The sequence below is a fragment of the Lissotriton helveticus genome, chromosome 5_1 (assembly GCF_964261635.1).
Source record: "Lissotriton helveticus chromosome 5_1, aLisHel1.1, whole genome shotgun sequence".
Taxonomy (NCBI): Eukaryota; Metazoa; Chordata; class Amphibia; order Caudata; family Salamandridae; genus Lissotriton; species Lissotriton helveticus.
In genome coordinates this window covers 1,045,141,736-1,045,161,408 of record NC_136065.1, presented here as the reverse complement: position 1 = coordinate 1,045,161,408, position 19,673 = coordinate 1,045,141,736, and the positions used below count along the sequence as shown (strand labels likewise).

General features: G+C 44.0%; 1 protein-coding gene across 1 annotated transcript in view; it reads left to right on the top strand.

The window, feature by feature from the left end:
* Positions 1–19,673, top strand: part of ANKRD2 (ankyrin repeat domain 2) — a 63,203-nt gene that overhangs the window by 2,157 nt on the left and 41,373 nt on the right. Inside the window, exon 2 of the mRNA XM_078641154.1 lies at positions 10,825–10,932. Within this exon, the coding sequence (XP_078497280.1) occupies positions 10,825–10,932 (108 nt within the window). The remainder of the gene's footprint in view (positions 1–10,824; positions 10,933–19,673) is intronic.

Here is a 19,673-nt window from a genome sequence, read left to right as displayed (position 1 = left end):
ACTATGGCTAGTTACATATAATATTGAAAAAGCTTCCAATTAAAGCCCTGGTGACCCTACCACAATGTTGCTGCTCTTGCCTAACACAAAGAGAAGGGAAATCCACAAAGAAAGTGACTCTTTAAAGGATTTCCCTTCCCCCACAACGCTCATCTGGCATGACGTCATGCTGTAACTTCTCCACTAGTGAGAAGTGAGCAGTGCACATCGATGTGCTTGCTGTCTCGAAACGGGTCTCTATCGGACTGTTTTGCACCCTGGCACTTTTTTTCCGAACTGCAGTGACAGCAAACTACTGTCACTGCAGTTCGGAAAAAAACGTACCGCCTGTGCCAGGGCTCAAAACAGAGCCCGATAGAGACCCGTTTTGGGGCCCCCTTTAAAAAACTGCCGGTGCTCAGACCCCTTGAGATCTGGCCCACTTAAAGCCCTGCTGCTTAGTTCTTAACAATCCCACAAAATCTAACAGCGTACAATACGTGTGATGGCTGTGTACAAAATTGTTGTAACACCTAGTGGGCCTGATGTACGATGCATTTTACCAGTCACAAATGGACCATCGAGCTGTTTGTGACTGATAAAATGCATTTTCCATGTACAAACCCTATTTCGCGTGTGGGTAACCAAAATAGGGTTGATACATGCTAGAGCCCTTTTTTTCAGTCGCAAACGGCACGAATCCCTGCTAAAAATGGTCGTACATCTGCCCTCTATTCTACAGACCCTAAGTGTCTGACTGTCTTTTCCAGAGAACGTGTGAGACTAGAGGAACACACATCTTAGAGCTCAAGAATTTGTGGTAAGGTACAAAGCTCAATTTTAGGTGTTACTGTGGAAGTGCGGTGGATAAAATGCATATCACTCAGTTGGGTAACAGCTCAACCAGTGCTTTAAAGGGGCTGGTACTCACCGGTACTGAGTACTGACACTTCACAGTGTTTTCCCATTGAGTACCGGGACATCTCCTTGTGTCAAGAGAGTACCGGTACTCCAATTAGCTTACTGGTGTCGGGCTCTGGGATATGGGCATGTGACATTTAATGGCGAGTGTATTCCAGAGGCAGCTTGCTCCTGCAGCTTTACACTCTAACTGACAGGGCGACAGGAATAAGGACATGTGTCTTGACGGCTAGAGCTCCCAACACTGAAACTGTCATGCTGTCAGCTATAGTGTAAGGTTGCAGCCCTGTAATTCACTCACCATTGTCTGTCAGAGCTCCTAACACCCTTCGGTCAAGTTCAGCTCGAGTGTGCAAGGCACAATTGATCCTTTTTTGCAGTTATACATAGCGCAAACTTGACAGGCGGGCATTCAAGTGCTTTATATGAGAAGCAGAAGTTCTACATGAAAGTATTCTTTTTTGCTTTTATGGCACAGGGAGGTGAAATCCTAGCATTGGCTCAACATCCTGTGATTCTTGGCACATCACATAAATCTCCCTGTGCCACAAAAACAAAAAAGTATGCTTTCACGTAAAACTTCTGCTTTTCGTACAAAAAGCTTTAATACCCTTGGGCAAAGTTCACGCTATATAAAACGGGAAAAAATACCAACTATGCCCTGCACCTATGAGCTGAATTTGGCCAAAGGACACTTTGAATTGAAGAAGAAAATGCTATTATTGTACATGCCTGCCTCAAAGCCACGCCCCCAGACACGCCCCTTCCAGATCCACTCCAATCAATGTAGTGAGTACTTCTGTTTTTCAATTTAAAGCACTTAGCTCAACATATCTTTTACACTGCTGCTAAGCTGTAAAAAATGGGACCGCCACTCATCAGTACGTATCTAACATGGCTTCTGCAGAGGTGGCTTCAACTGCAGAAAAGGAGACTAAAAAACTTGCCTTTGCTCCACCACATAGTTTTCTAGTCTAACCTACTGCCTAAGTCCCTCTTTTCTTCAAAATGACCCTTCTCTAGTATTGCTAGGGAAAAACACAGCAACTCAGGGAGTGAGCCATGAGAACTTTAGTGTAACTAAGTAATCTAAATGAGTCCGGTTGAACTCCCAGCGGTACGATTGTACTGGAGGAGCATGGGCGTATTGTGACATCTAAGGCTGCTGAAGAGCATAAAGCATCGTCTACTTCTTATGGTTCAACCTTTCCACACTTTCCACCTCAAGCACTGTGCACACTTTGGGCCTTTCCTGTCTTGACTACTGTAGCTTGTGCCACTGTGGTGCACACAACAATGACCTACAAGTCTTATACATTGACTACAGACCCTCTTCCCTATACAATAAAGGGTTCACATCTCTCCAACATTGTGTCAAGGGCTTCTGGTGAGGCACCCTAACCAATAAAAAACGTTTCTGATAGAGACTACTGCATTTGAAAACTTTCGAGCAGTACCTCTGCGTACCGATAGGTGGTGCCTTGTGTCTCCCCACTGACACCGTTCTGCCCCAGGAATTACATTTAGAGAGAATATAGGCCGCTACTCCTGCATGCAAATGTCAGTTTCTTTCTTTCCGCTCCACCAGAAGCAGAGCCAGAGCTATTTCTTATCTCTTCGAAGTATCTTTTTACCTCAACAACTTAAAAAAATCCAGTGTATAAGAAAAAATGTAACCTCTCAAGATGACAATGGTTAAACCTTGCACGCGTGTCACAAGCAAATGTCCTTGACAGATCCCCTTCAGGTTTCCCTTTTGTTTCTGTGGTCGGCTCTCAACTCTAGGTCTGCAGTGACTGTGAGTTAATGGAGCTGAATGCCATTAGTGACTGTGGGGCATAGCTGTACATCCCCAGACAATGAAAGCCCCCGTGTGTGAATCAATCTAAGTCCAGAGGTCAGCCTCAATCGGGTTCTCGGTCCAGAAGTCAGTCCCAAGGCCATTCATCGTCGCACTCTGAATCCTCTGCTAAGTCAAAGAAAAAGCATAAGAAACCCAAGCAGGAATCAACCCCTTCCTGCTGCTCTCTTACACCTGAGAAGGTGTGAGGTCATCATCATGCCTCTCAATCTCGCTCCGGAAGTCAGTCGACATCAGAGCCAATCCCACAACTTGTCCCAGCACAACCCAGGTTTCTGGGGGTGTCTGCGACATTGAGGCAGATCCAAGAGTCTGCAAGGCCATGCCCTGACTCTTCGAATCCCTTTTGATGCCCTTTGGTGCACCTGCAGGCCCCACAGGGCTGAGAAGTTCTCAATTTGGCATACCACCTGGGGGTTGGTTCTTGGATTCAGTTGGACCTTCTGTGCCAGCCACTGGGTTCCTACTGGCATCTTTGCTAACTCTGCATCCGGCTGCACGTTTCACGCTGGTTCCTGATACTCCGATGCCGACTCCGTGGATGCAGGAGGGTAAGTCGCTACCCATTGTGCTCTCCGAGTCAGCGATGCCCTGACCAAAAATGCTCCTCAAACAAATGATGGACGGAATGCTGAATTAATCATGAATTCACCCCCAGTCAAGAGATCTGGGTTAAATCCATCGTTCTTTTGCTCACCATGACACTCTTGTTTTGACCCAGCCATATGAAAATCAGTCTTGACCCTGTGCCTCATGGGAACAGTCCAGACCGAACTGCCAAGCCGGGTCCTCCCTGGACCAGAAACAAGCATCCTGGGACCGGTTTCTGGGTATTACCCTTCATCAGCCAGGCTAGCTTAAATCCAGTGGCACAGTGAGCTAGGGACCCACATCTGGGCATACCCATCCCACTTAGGGTGAAAAGTGCTACGCAAACAAATGATGGACGGAATGCTGAATTAATCATACATTCACCCCCAGTCAAGAGATCTGGGTTAAATCCATCGTTCTTTTGCTCACCATCCCACCCCAGTTTAGACCCAGTCATATGCAAATCAGTCTTGACCCTGTGCCTCATGGGAACAGTCAGACCGAACTGCCAAGCCCTCCCTGGACCAGAAACAAGCTCCCTGTACCAGAAACAAACTCCTTGGATCAGAAACAAGCATCCTGGGACCGGTATCTCGGTATTACCCTTCATCAGCCAGGCTAGCATGAATCCAGTGGCACAGTGAGCAAGGGACCCACTTCTTGACCAAAGCCACAATTGGTGTTCTCAAGCTGCAGCCCTTGACCACTCCAACTGAGCCTCTCAGCGCCCCGTTTCTGCAGGACAGGTCTCACACTCTCCATTCCCTATTTGGAACAGCTAATGAGTATCATGCGGGAGATCAGTGTGGGCTACATTACCATGTGGAAAATTGGCATGAGGGCCTCCACTCTGTTAATTGCACTTATGCCTCTCTTGATACTGGCCTAGTCTCACCTCCAGGCCCAGCCACTGAGGAGAGTGCCTGCTTTGCAGTGGGCAAAGAGCGGCAGAGGTACTTGACCTCCAACTCCCCACCTTAGAGGTCAAAACTAATGCTCTAACCGAAGTTCTCCAACCCAGGCACACAATACCTAGCCCCAGTTGCCCTTTAATGAGGCCTTTACCGACATCCTTTTACGGCCCTGGGTCAAACCTTGTTTTGGTCTTACAGCGAATCAACAGATTGCCATCACCCTGCCGCTTGTGTCCCCGCTTTTTTGACCCAGCACTCTTCTCCAGAGAGCTTGTTGATTCAAGTTTCTACCAGCTTGACAAACCCTAATGACTTTTTGACTCCCCTAAATAAGAAGTTTTTCTTCCAAAATGTATTTCTCTGGTAGGTCAATGCCAGCTGTCTTTTAGGCCACTATTCTCATGCTCTTTGGAATACTGTTACTCAAGTCTTTCAAGGTGTCCCAAAAGGGCTTCGGCCATTGCTATCCAAGTCATATTGGATGGCTGTGGTGTTGCCAAGCTTACAACTGCTGTGGCCTGGATGACACAGATTCTAGTGGGCAAGCCATTGGCACTAGTGTTGCTATCCGTCGCCAAGCCTGGATGAGATGCACAGGTTTCTTCAGTGATGTCCAGTCTTCTCTTATGCACATGCCCTTTGATAAGACTCTCCTTTTTAGAATTAAATGGACTCTGCTCTGGAGCACTTAAAAGAAAGCAGGGCTACAGTAAGTTCCTTGGGCTTGTCTGCCCTGCCAACCACACAACCCTTTTGATCTTTCTGTGGCTCAGGCAGGGGCAATCACACCTGCCACCTTTAGTGTGCCCTTAGTGGAGCACAGCTGTACGTTTGGAGGGAGGATCCAACAGTTTTTACTGGGCTGGCAGGCTATAAAATCGGACAGGTTGGTCCTGCAAATTATACAGACCGGTTATACCTCACTTTTCATGGCTGTTCTGCTGCACCTTCCACTATCCCCAGAATGACAGACAAGGTACCATTGTCCATCTGATGGCAGGAAGTTCAAGCTCTTTTGGCCAAAGGGGCTATCAAGGGAATGCCTACACCGAAAGTGGGTCATAGTTGTCATTTCAGGTACTTCCTGGTGCCAAAGAAAGACCTTATGTATTATTCTTATTTACCCATATTCAGACCTGGTGCTTGCCCATATCTGTCAAATGCATATTTTTAATTCACTTATAGTGTTCATATGCTCCTGCTCAGATGGCAAGAGACCCAGTTCATTAACTATCTTAGTTGTTTATAGATTTCTGCCACAGAAACACTCCTGCCCTGTGTAATATCCTGTTTTTATGTAGGTAGTCATAGTACACAGTCCTGCCAAGTACCAAGCATCAGGCATTAGACTAACGCATTTCAGTGTGGTGGTCCGCATGAAATGCATTATCACACATTTATAGTGCCTTAGTTGTCTGCCGGAGTGCTGCTAACTTGTACCTCCACTGACTGCCAAAGCTCCTAGCAGGCAGCTTTCTGCAGGTTTAGGGGCTGGCTCAGCTTGTGGCTGGGTACATTGTTTCACCGACACTGGCAGAGGCAATCACTGACATCACGTCAGGAGTCTGTCCCATGATTTAATTTTCCCAATCACCATAGACGCCGTGAACAGTAGGGCAGCGATCTTGAAGCCCGCTGGTACAACTGACACCGCGTGACCCGGCCAGTGCAATGATTGGGAACGGACTGCGGCCTGAGAGTGATGGTGAGTGACTGCCTCAGGAGCCTCACTGCAGTCAAAGACATGTGAGTCGGTCGGATTGCCTACCTGAACCGCGGTTGCCGAGTTGCCCTGTATGGTGCCGGGGGAGTCATTGTGGGCGGCCTGTACCGTCAATGGAGCTTGCGGCTGACAGAGAGTACGCCAAGAGTCTCTCACTGTTTCTTCTCCTTGGCTTCCTAATGTAATTTACTTGCACGGCTGAACTTAACTTTGTGCAGACTGCACGCAGAGCTGCTCTCTGTAGCTATAAGCTTTCTGAACGTTGCGCTCTTAAAAGTAAAGTTAGTACAGCTGTGAGCTTTGCATTGCAGTGAGTCTCTGTCTGCACCTCTCCGCACAATTAAGTGGAGTTCAGCTGATCACCTGGCCTGCCTACTCATTACCACCACTGCTTCCCTATCAGTGCCTCACTCCTGCAGTTCTGCCAATAGGGAAAAAGGTTTGTTACCGGGCATGGCTCAACATCCTAAGAGACCCAAACCTCCAGCACAAGAAAGGCTCTTGCAGGTGCAGCAAGTTGAAGTCCATTAGACACAGTTATGATGGTGGTGCCTTACGGTGATGTCATTGGTTTGCTTAGTACACCACAGACGGAGTGTCCCAGGCAATGAGGCCATCCCCTCCCTCACCAGTTCCTTCAGGCTTGGTGCCTCACCTGGGGGTATTTTGAAGGAATGTGTAAAGGTACTAAACCGGGTGATTATGAATGCTAAAAAGCTGCTGAGGAGACATCTGCAAGGCTGCAGACTGCGACTGTGACTCCTCTCGCTGGGGCCTATCACACCCTGTCTGTTGTACAGTAGAGTCCCACGTGGGACTGAGAGCCTGGACAGACCCTGTGTACCAATTTATGATGCTGCATTATTTGAGGATTAACAGGGAGGAGCCAGGAGGCCCGCTCGGCTCAGGCTGATTAAGGCAGTCTCTCTCATGCAGTATTCAGCAATGCAGATCATGGCCTGGTCACTCCCATGCTCCTCCCGGCCCGATGAAGACACCCTAGGTAAGTTATGAATAGGGTTAAAATGGATTTGGATAGGCCAGTAGGGTCCCCACCTCTCCCAGAGAATCATGCTTTAAGATTCTGCAAAGGCCCAGAAAAATAACATGGGTTTAAAACCAACTGGCAGTGGGGCTAAATTCTTTGTGTGTCCAGGAGTTTTCATGCAACAATAAAAAGGTCAAGGTAACTCTGGTGAATAATGGAGTGGTGGGCGAGATCAGCGTTTTGTCTAGTGACAGTTTTCACAAAAGAACATGAACCATGTATATTCGCAAAACTGTATTTTATGAAGATTAGCTGGGAGTTACTGCTTGTTTGCTAGGTTGGTGCTCGTCCATTTCTGGTGCTTTGCTGCAGTTTCAAGATCTTCTTAGAGTTTCTCGTTGCTCAAATGGGTGCAATTTCTGATATATATGTTTCCCTCGTCTTCATTGCTTGATTTTCCTCACAAGAAAGTGTCACTCATAGTCATTGAAATGTCGCTCATAATTACACTGGAATTATGAAAATGTCACACATAGCAATCTGAATGAAACCTTGGCAGTTAAGAGTGCAGTTATGCCTGCTTAAAGTTCTGTAAATACCACCTGGAACGTATGCCCAATGTAATGTTACTCAGTTTACTGACCTCCAAAGCTGGACAGCTGAGTTGGTCTTGCCAGAATTCAAACTTGTAACATGCAAGTGGCAGTGGAAAATATTTACCTCACTGAGCTATCTTGGCAGGTAAATACTGTGTTCCTTACATAAAGTAATTATAAGGCCTGTATTACACCCCTACAGAGGCAATGGAGCAACAGGCTTAACTGCAAAGCCTGTCAAATGCTGTGCCTTGTTTTATTTTCACTCAGTCATAAAACATAATTATATTAATTAACAGTGGCTGGTAAAGCATGTTTTTGTGAATCTCAACTTAGTTTTTAATGTGTTTGATTCTTCTTCGATTTGTGACTATATCAGTTTCTCCATTGTTTTTGGCGGAGTAGCTGACCTCTCTACTCCCAGTCTTGTGGTGTGACCACATGCCCTTCTTTATTTACTCCCAACCTTTCCTTTCTCAAACAAGCGCAGGAGACCGATTTAACCACCTTTAGTAACCCACTGTGTATCCCTTTCGGACCCAGTACTTCACCATCTGTAAGACTTGCGTCTTCCATGAGATTCTATCTCTTGTATAAGGGCTAGCATCCATCCTCTGCCAAACATGTCGCTGAAGCCCATCTAGGTTCTCAGTTTTATCGCTTGAGAATACATAACAAAATTATGGGTTCAACAGCTGTACTTTGCCTGGTCTTCTTTTCTCCTATTTGTGAAGTTGTTCTACTGGTAAGCTCCTCTTTGGTTTTCTTATTGTACTTTTCTGTTCATCGTCCGCTGTGATTCCTTCGACCTCCAAGATAGCACTGCCACCTCTTTTCAGAATCACAATTCCACTTTTTACTGATTATCTGTAGCTTATCTAGTTGAAAGTATTGCAGTGTCTACATTGAATTTCATTTTTATTTTTAAGTTATTCATTTTTCTCAACATCAAGTCGTTCCCCTTCTTTGGGGAGCTCCATAGTAAAATAAATACAACTGGAAAATAACCTTGTGTGATATTTTCCTGGGCTTGGTCCGACTGTGCTACTGCTCCTATTTTGAAAGACATTGGTCAGTGGATCTCACAAGTTCCATACCTTGGCATAGGCAATATAGTCCTTGTTTGTAAAAGGGAATGTTCATGTTTCTCTTTGTGAGTGGGCTATATCTAAGGTGTGATCCTTTCAGAAGTGAACTTGCTCTGAGTGTGGGATGTCTCTTCTAGTCACTGGAGTAAAATGAAGTCAACACCTGGGAAACGTAGTCCTGCCATAAACCCTAGATCTTCCTTCTGCCCTAGCAGGCAGTCTCCATCTCTGTGTAGGATTGGCGCACAGATTATCCATCACCACAGGCCTAGTGGCGTGTAAGAGGTTGTTCAAGTTGGGTGGCAGATGCTTTTTCTAGTACCTTCACTGTGTACGACAAACGCAACATTGTTCAGAAGTCCTAGACTGTATTTGCTCTAGATAATGGTACTCATTGGACTTGGAGGCTAAATCGACTGAAGTAATTTCAGACCCATGCAGCGAATAATCATGCTATAAATATGCATATAAATATTCTGAATGTGGGAGGATGGTTATTTGCACATGTATTGACAAAGCCGAAACCTGATGACAGTCTTAAAGTACGCACAATATAAATTATTTATTTTTCAGCATTGAGTCAAGAGTCTTTCAGATTATTGAGTGGAGGTCTGGTTTGATATAAGATACAATTAATTTCTGTTATTAGGGGCTTTAACAATATGACCTTGAACTATTTTCATTGAGAACAGGTTACTTGGGCAACAGATGGGTCCATTCGTTGTCTTATTTATTTATTATAAAGTGAAAGAATTGAATGAAGGCGGAATGGATACCTTACAATTAAGGAGATTGTGTACAAGCAATCTGGAAGATTCCCAAGGAGCAGTTTGTGGGAGTGCTGGAAAGGGGAATTGTGGTCTTACATATATATGTATGTGAACTTTTTTGAGTATTTTAAACTTTTATTTGAATATATTTGACTACTTAAAATCGCATGCTCATAGTCTTGCCATATAAGCAACTGTTCTGGTAAATGGATAATGTACTCATGAACTGAGTGCACACACCTGTTTCAGTATCCCAGTTCCACCAAGGTCTTGACCACATTAAGCCATTGGGGGCACCTCTGTGACCTAACAATGTTACTAAATAAGTTGGGGTTGGAAGCGCACACCTTCTATTATTTAAATGAGACAACTTTTGATCATATTTGTGTACCTAAATTATTAGTGCAACAGTGCTACACTTGCTGCCATGACAAGCGTCTAAACATATGGAAAGAATACAAGCCAGAAGACTTGCTTGCACCGTGCACTGTTCACCGGGTTATGAAAAAAAACCTTAATAATTTTATCAATGCTCTAAATCAAAACATTCCCTGCCAAGGTACCTCCGTTCGTGCTCAAATACACCAGAATGAAAGACGAAATCCAAAAGTTATGACCAAATCTACATCTTTACACAAAAAAACGTCCAGGAAAAAAACGGAACACGGTCTTCATGCAATCTTGAAAACGCTGTTACAAACGAAAGGCATAGGGAATGTTGAGACTTTCATTGAGGTGGTAGAGGGTTGTTGTAGTGACAATATCTCGTCACGCCACATCTTCCATTAAGGCCTACCTCTGAGGAAGAGACGATAAGGTCCCGAAAAGCATCATGCACTTTGAAATTGTTTATGACATAAATTATCAAATGTTGTGAAACAGTATGTTTATCAAGAATACATTGAAATTTTTGTTTACATTATGGACAACATGTATTGTCATGAATGAGAAATGTTTATTGTCTGTTTTTGATGGACTAAGAATGAAAAAATATAAGTCTACATGACATGAACTAAGGTTTATAGTTGAGTATTATTTTGATTTAGGGCATTGATAAAATCATAAAGGTTTTTTTTTATAACCCAGTGATCAGTGCACGGTGCAGGCAAGTCTTCTGGCTTGTATTCTTTCTAACAATGTTACTGACATCTTACAATTGGACTTGCCAAGCAGAATCTTCACCCTCACTGACAGGCTTCAGGAAGGGACTCAAGATCTGGCTGTTCGACTGAAACCCCTTGCCTAGCGCTTGGATACCCTCACGGGTGATAACCCGCGGTATACAAGTACCGTATGATTGATTGATTGAGAATCTCAATGTCAATGTGCCCCTTACATGAGTATATCTGCTTTAGCACTGACACATTACATTTTTACATTTTTCTCTACGTAGAAAATGAAAGGACGTACCCGCAAAACAGGCTTGGTTAGCATTGAAATCCTGGATCTTCAGAAAGAAAAGTACCATGATCCATTAGATCGAGAAGCTGCCAGAATTAAGGTAAGAATCCTAGTGCCAAAGTTTGCCATTTATTTTATCCAACCGTAGATTAAAATGACAAGTGATGTAGTGATTTTATGTACACCACAAAATAGACAGGCAAGAGTCACCCACATGAAATAGCTGCCTATATGTGATTGAATCGATTATTCGTTTATCACAGGTCTCTTCTTGTGTTCACTAGTGTGAATCAGGTCAAGGCGAGCAGTGGGGTAGCTGTCAATAGTGGGGGTGTCAACACCTCCCTCCCTGAAGAGGTACTCTCCACTTTTAATGTAAGAACGGAAAGCCAGGTTCCCGGTATCTAAGGTTCGACAAGAGCCCTTCAACAACATTGACAATGTTCCCCTGTCAGCCGAAATCTCTGCAGACCCACGACAGGCTGGTAAGATGGCGGTTGACGGCACAGGAGCTCCTCTCCCATTTACTCTTCTCCCTCAGGTCTGCACTAACCTCAGATGGGTGCGAGAAGGCAGACCATAAAGTGCCTTCCTTCAGTCTCCGAAGACCAGACGGAGATGATGGCTCAGTGTCCACCTCCACCACCACAAAGGCTTCAAGCCTGGTTCTTCAATGCTCTGACATAAGAGTAGTAAAACCCATTGTTTTAAACCGCACAACAGAAATATATTAAATGAGCTGTGAGCGAAGTATCTTCATAATTCTCTATTTGGGGGCAGTGTATACATTTTTTTATAAGAGGCACATTGAAGGAAAAGAGAAGGGGCACTACGGGGTTGGCCATATTGTATATTTATATTGTTCCCCGACTTTCTAGAGAGAAATACCAAAAATAGGAAATGGAGAACCTGTAGTTATTTGGTGGAGCAGTTCCCATTCACCCATTAAACAACTTTGTACTAGAAATGTCACTAACTTCAGACCCTATCTGCAGCACACGCATACCTGGTTGTAAGGCAAGTATCTAAATAAGCTTTAAAATGGTCAATGTACTTCTCATGATAGCCCCTTCCTGCAGATAAAAATGCAGAAATTTTGAGCAGTAAAATGAAGCTTGAAGAGAACTGTGAATTACCGTGTTAGACTGTAAATAATAGCGTAATAGGTGCTGTCTTGTCCCCACCTACGCTTCCAATGGCTGTGCTGCTTTCCTTCCTCTTCTTTGGGGTTTCTGTGTGCGTCTCCTATGTCTTCTGTGAAGTACAGAGCTGGAAATAACTGCATTTATTTCTATATGAAAGAACAAATGTTAAAGGAAAGAACCTGTTCACAATCAGGTTTTCGTAAACAAGCGTAGGATGTAGAGTTTGCAGTGTAGGATTCAGAATACATATGCATTAAAAATCACTACAAAACGTTCTTACATTTGCTTGTTAGTCAACTACTAAGAGCATGTTTCACAAAGGTATTTTGTGGCCGCAGAGTGAGTTGCAAAATCACAGGGTTTGTGACCACAAAATGGCCATTTCCTACGTACAAAACCCATTTTGCAACCCATATTGAAATTAGGAAGGGGTGTTACATGGTTATTTTTTTCCAATTGATAATTGGTAATATATGTATCAATGGTTTCCAACTGATCAGCTACAGAAATTTCAAATAAAGTGGCTACTGATTTGCTATGGGAAATGGCTACCCTGGGGATCCCTTCCTCTTTGAGAATCAGGTTGGGTGATCTCGAAGGGAGCAGGCAGTTGTATCAGGGGCCACTGCTTGCTTCGCTTGCTGTCTAATAAAACAGGAAACTTTTGGTTTTGAAGCAGCAACGGCCTCTTCAATAGACATTGGCTGCTTTTGTAAAATAGTTTCCTTTTTGGGAATGCAAATGCAGGTAGAAAGGTCTGCTCTTTCTTGCAGGTCTCTGTCCCTGCACAGGCAGCCAATCAGAGAGGGTTGCAAATTGCAACACACCTAATTAATATTCATTAGGAAGGTCCCTTTGCTACCTCCCCCAATTGCAATTCAGCCTGTTAGTACAGAGGTCGCATCCCAAATTACATTCACATTCACAAATCAGGCAGTGTGCAGATTACACATCCATGGTTTGTGAATTGGAATGGAACATTAGGCCCCAAGAGGTGGAACATTGTTTTTGGTTTTTAGTTTGCAGTCATAGCCACAATGTCCCTTCAACTGACATTTTAAAAATAAATGTCAATTTTTTTTTACATACATTAGTGTGTGAATTTATTAGCCAACCCTATTCAAGACATTCACTGAGAGCCAATGAAGACACTAATACTCAAAATGGCTATGTCAGACCCCGTTCTGGGGCACACAGGGTAGACAGCAGCTACTGGTTTCCACCCATGGTGGTTCAGGTCGGTCACCACTGGTGTCCATCCTACTATTGCTCTGCAAATTGGCCCAAGTAAAACCCTTTCCCCACTTGACTATGAGGGTAGCAAGGTCACGCAGTCCAACACATCTCACGATGTTATTGTCAGGGGCAAAAGCTCAGAACTCAACAACTAGCCAACAGACAAACAATAACTTAATGTCCAGCTCAGTGCTTGTCTTTTAGGAAAACCAAATGCTTTAATAAAATAATGAAACTAACTACTATACCGTGGAATTAAGTTGCAAACAGAGGGCTGTATCCCTGGTTGCATCCTCCGTAAGCTCTGCAATCCACTGTTTCAGCATTCTGAACCCACCCTTGGGACCCTAAAGGTTACAGTATACATAATCTGTGGTAGAGTCATGATTTAGGCACAGCTGCAGATCAGGTCATTGTTCTTACAGTTACAAATGTGTAACTCTCGGGCCGTCTGACTCCACTCAGTGATGATGCATCAGGATTGATGGACAATCAAAGCACTGCATGTCCAGTCCGGTGCATTGGCACAGCTTCTTCACCAGATGCTGTCTTCAAGGCCAACCAGTTTCCTCTAGCAGTGACGTGTAGTTGCTGTCTCCCAGGCAAATAAGCTGCTGGCACCTGCAGCATTATCTTGCAGTTCACAGAGGCTGTCAGTGGACACAACCGCACTCAAGTGAGTAAGTGTTTGGGGGCAGTTCTCAACCAGAACCACATAAAGAAATCAGGAAAGCCGCTCATGCTGTAAGTAGCTACTTGCTTTGCCCTGCAATACAGTCCACTTTCTTGGGGTGATACCCAACCTGGGAACATGGTGGGCTTCTTGAGCTGGACAGACTCTCCTCCTGCCAGGCATGCTCTTTTCCTCTTTCAGCAGGCAATAATCGATCCACTATGAGGGCATGCTTAGTGTGCCCCTTCAGGCCACAGGGCATGTCCTGGACCTTGCATCTTCAGTGACAGGCCTAGGCCATTGCACACACCTTAGGTTAGTGAGACACTGTGGCCAACATAACATTTGGGATACCAGATGCACATTCTTCTTACTTGAATTTATTATCACCACTACGGTTGACGGTAAGCCGGGTACCATCAGTGTAAGAAAAAAAAGGGACATGGAAGGAGTGAATTAGTCTTGCAAGAGGGGCAACATCGATTTTAAATAACGTCAGGTTCAGGGCAGAGCCCAGTAACCCCAGAAGGATGAAATTGTAGAGGAAGGGATATAACCTGGAGCGACTGGACAGAAAGAACCAATACAGTCAAGTGTTTGATCTCACACACCCCATCTCGCAGAAAAAGTCAAGAAGAATACAATTAGAAGCAGTTTCAAATGTTATTGAGAAGTTTAAGTGCACCAGGGCTACAAAACTAGCTTCTTCTAAATAAAGATGTAGATCGTTGAGTACCATTACCAGCATTGCCGTGCTAAGTATATTTCTCTTAAAAAAACAGAGCAGAGTTGGGTGTTAATTACGCTTTTAGTAGAATTTTAAGAACAGGGGAAAAGAGAAATAGTTTGAAACTATGCTGTAATGGTAGAGTCGAAAGACTGGTTCTTTAAAAGTAGGACACCAATGCTTTCTTGCAATTAAATGCAAGTTAACTATTCAAAAGGGACTGATTTCAAAGTAACGTCAAACTAAGCATAATTGAAGTGTCAAGATTTTTTACAATTGCCATGGGACAGGGTCCAGGGAAGAACCAGCATAGATTTAAATGTAAATTGTATTTGAGTGACTAGAGGAAATACAAATATGTGGAAGGCTGATGGAAGAGGCAAGCCCAAGACACCCTAAGAACAGAAATGTAATAGATGGCATCATTCCAGCACATTATCAGAAAACACATATTGGGTCTCTTGAAAGTGTGAAAACTGACATGAATGAAATCATGGATAGAGCAATGGAGATAAAGGGCATGTGTTGAAAAGAGTTTGAAGTTCTCAAAACGAGCTACCCTAAGGCCCATACTATGTATGGGGTACCTACATTTCATAAGAATGAGCTAGGTCCTCTGTTGAGATCCATTTAATCCAGTATAAGTGCTTCAACATAACCAATATCCAAATACATATATGTTTTTATGGCCCATTGTCACTAACTTAAAGTCATATACTAAACACACTGGACAAATGCTCAAAATAGTAAAAAATTCCCCCTTTTAATGCAAACTAGGAGATTTTGTGAACACTAGACATAGAGGCACTCTATACCTATATCCACACGAGTGTCACTTAAACTGTTCAGATTTACTTCCACGAACATATGGAAATAGGCCAAATCAATTAATTATAGAATGCCTCCAGATAGTCCTCAAGATAGTCCTCAAGTTTTTTTAAATTTTATAACAAATTATGTCATCAAACAAGAGGGACTAGCATGGGTGCATCTGGTGCCCCAAATGCTGAAAACATCTATATGGCGATATCTGAGGAGAAATTATTTTTGAATTAAGTTGCTCCTTTCTCCGAAAGTAGTAGGAATTTGTGTCGATATATTGATGATATGGTGGGCGAATTTATAGGGTGGATAAATATGTGTGATGCTAACCTGAAATTCACCCCCCAAAAAATCAGAAGTACGGGCAGACTTTTTTCTCCTGTGCTGGAACTCCATGAACCCCATTATTCATGACGAGCTGGGCTCGTCATCAGCGTAGCAGGAGGCTACTGCATGACGAGCCCAGCTCGTCATGAGCGTGGAAGGGGTTAAGGACATATGTATCTATGACAAACAGGGATCCGTCTATGTGGGCCTATTCAGAAAAACCTCAACAAGGAACAAACTATCGCATTTATCAAGCTTTCACCTTTAAAAGTCAGTGCGAGCATTTTCCATTTGGCTTTTTTTAAGGCGAAGGCGGAATTGTTCCTCTGTGGAAGATTTTAAAATACATGCAGAAGACTTAAAAAAATTTGAGGGAATAGAAGATATCCATGTCGCCCAGTCAGGCATGCATACAAGAGAGCCAATACTTTAATAGGGTAGCAATGTTTACAGCTAGACAAAAACAGAAACAAGTGAGAATAGTATGTGTCCCTCAACAATTGAATTTGAACAGTAAGATTAGAAAAATCATAAACTTAAATTGGCACATCCTTAACTCTACCGAGGAGGATGAGATGTTGGATAAACCAATGTATGCGTTCTGGCGGAATGCAAATTTAAAACCTGCCTGAAAACAAGCAGTGTATGCATGGATCTATAGTTAAAAAAATCCATCTGATTGAGGGCAACCACAAATGTGGCACAAGTCAAGCGTGCAATAGTGCAATGTGGTGAAAAGACTAGTACACAATGGTTTCTCTATTAAGCGTAAGGATATGACAAACTGCTGCTCAAGCAAGATAGTGTACCTCATCTTATGTCCATGCAACATGGGATATGTAAGTGAAACAGAGAGAATTCGAAGTGTGCTTTGGGGACACAAATCAGTGCTTAGGACACAAAAATGGATGCAACCTTGGTTTCACATTGTACACTAACTAAGCATTAGGAATCAGATTTGAGGTGACTCATCGAAAAACAAAGGGTGATCTCACACAGCAGAATATGACTGAAATGCAAAAAGGAGAGAAACATTCTGGGTATTCATTTTAAAAACGCACAAGATAGGACTCAATTACAAATAATATGGGAAACCAATGGTAGGTAATAGGAATCTTCAATGATAAGAACTATAATACTTAGATTCGTAATACTGTACTCGTTAGACTGTAATATTTATATTCGTAGGCCTAACCCATATACCTTTATTTTTACATTTGGAGCCCTAAAGTATTTTTTCCAATTGATATTTTCTGGTTCATTTCAGCCTAATTAGCCAATGTAAATGTAAATGTAAATGTAGTTGAGCTTATATAGCGCACAGCTACCCGCAGTGGGTTTCCCGGCGCTTGCTTAGGGAACCCTTCCTGGTATTCCCCTGTGAGATAGCAGGGTATCCACAAGGTGAAAGTCAGGCATCCCGCCGCGAGGGGCCGTTGTGGAGATTAAGCAAGCTATTGCCCAGAGTCGCAGAGTGTGAACCCGTGAGTCGAGGAGGCACCGGGGCGAGAATTATCGAGTTCGTGGAATTTTTTTTTTAGCCCAAGACCCCGCCGAGGCGGGGAATTGAACCCTGGTCCAGGACCGATCTCAGCTTCCGGGTCTGCTGCCTCTAACCCCTGAGCCACACTTCTCCACCAACAATAAAGGTTTTATATTTAGCAGCAAATAACTAGTATATCTAGTATATAACTATTATATCACAGTTTACATCCTTGTGAACTTACAAAATGGCAGATATGTTGCATTTTATGAAAGACAATATCTTTTTTGAGTCGTTGCCATGATTTAAATTACTTTAGTGCACGTAATACAATGTTCGAATCCTCTCTTTTGTTTCACCCATCACTCTGGAAGTACTAACTATCCACAGGTGCATATGAGGGGCAATAGATTCACATAACAACCATGTTGGAATAAGTTCTCATGGCCGTAATTTAATATTAACTGTAATCCACTTGCCTAGTCTTTCCCGCAAAAAATTGATGCGTCGGCTCCTTACTGAATAGGAGGTGATGTGTTGATTTCTTACTGTGCGGGGAGGTGATGCGTCAGTTTCTTACTGCAGCCCTGGTGTTGTTGTAGACTTGGAACCCCGGTGCGATGCGTGGGGATTTGGAGATGCATTGGTTCTCAATGCGGCAGTGATCTCTCCAGCCACGGTCCCACGATGCATCGGTTCTTGCAGTCACACAGCGGGGCCTACTTTGAAGTCGGTGCAGTGATCTCGGACTTCGGAGAACGGTGCACGAAACTTGGCATGCAGCGATTTCGCCAGCTGCAGGCAGGCGTTGCATCTGTTTCTTCAGCTGCACGATGGCGATGCGTGGGAATTCTTACTGCACAGCGTTTTGTGTCTGAAACGGGTGCGGATACGTCAACACAGGAACAGGCACCTCTTGCAGGTCCGAACTCCTAGCAAGGAAGTCCAGGGGAGCTGGTGGTGAAATCTTTGTGTCCCTGAGACTTCAGAAAGGGAGATCTTCTCCAAGCAGGCTACACACTACACAGCAAAGTATTTGTCCTCTCCTTGGCAGAAACAGCCACTGTAGGCCAACCCTAGACAGCACACAGAAAAGGGGCAGTACTTCTCCTTCAGCTTTCCCAGCTCTTCTCCTTGGCAGAGGTTCCTCTTGAGTCCAGACGTATTCTAAAGTTCTGGGGTCTGGGCCCCAATTTTTCTACTCAATGTATCTTTTTTTTTTTGTGGCAGAGAGGCTATGTGCTCACTAAAAACCAGTTCTGTCCTCTCTGGTCCAGCTTCCCGGCATGAGGTGGAGACAGCATTGTGTAAGGCAGACAAGGCCCATTCAGGTGCAAAGAAATCTCCTCCCACTACTCTAAATGCAGCCCATGTCTATTCAGCATAGCCCAGACTCATCCAGGAAATGCAGGACACACCTCAACCCCACCAGTGGCTGTCTAAAGTGAATGCACATCCCAGCCCCTGTCACGTGAGAGCCTGACAGTCAATCCACAAACCAGCAAAGGCAGACAGGATGGCTAAGCAAGAAAATACCCACTTTCTAAAAGTGGTATTTTCAAACACACAATATAAAAATCATCTTTTCCAAAAGATGCTTTTTTTTATATTCTGAGTTCAGGCATACTAAACTCCATCTTTCTATCTTGTCCCAATGGGAAGTTATACTTATAAGATGTTATAAATAAACTCCCATTTTATCCTATAGGACAGATAGCCTTTCGATAGTAAAAAAATGAATTACGCTATAGTTCACTATCAGGACATGTCACACACACCAGTCCATGTCCTGCCTTTCACATACACTGCACCCTGCCCATGGGGGTACCTTGGGCTACTAGAGAGGTGCCTTACATGTAAGAAAAGGGAAGGTTTAGGGCCTGGCAAGTGGGTGCACATGCCAGGTCGACATGGCAGTACCTAACTGCGCACAGACACTGTATTGGCAGGTCTGAGATCCCTTTGAAAGGCTGCTTGTGTAGGTGGCACAATCAGTGCTGCAGGCCCACTAGCAGCATTTGACTTATAGGCACTGGGCACACACAGTGCATGGTACTAGGGACTTAGTAGTAAGTCAATCATGGAAACACCAATCCATAAACACAATTTATATGGAGAACATATGCGCTTTAGCACTGATTAGCAGTGGTAAAGTGCCCAAAGTCCTAAAATCAACAAAAACAGGATCAAAAACAGGAGGCCCAAAGGCAAATAGGTCTGGAGATAAACCCGCTGAAAGAGCTAGGTATAACAGCCGTCGGGATTATCATGTCAGTTTCCGACAGCCTTTCCATGTCGGCCTTTCCGACAAGGAAAGGCTATCAGAAAGAGACATTGGGGCCCCCTAGCAGGGCCCCTGCCCCTGGGCTCTCCGCATCTGGGCCTGGTGGGTTGGAAACTATGGTGCTCCCCTGAAAATCCCTACACC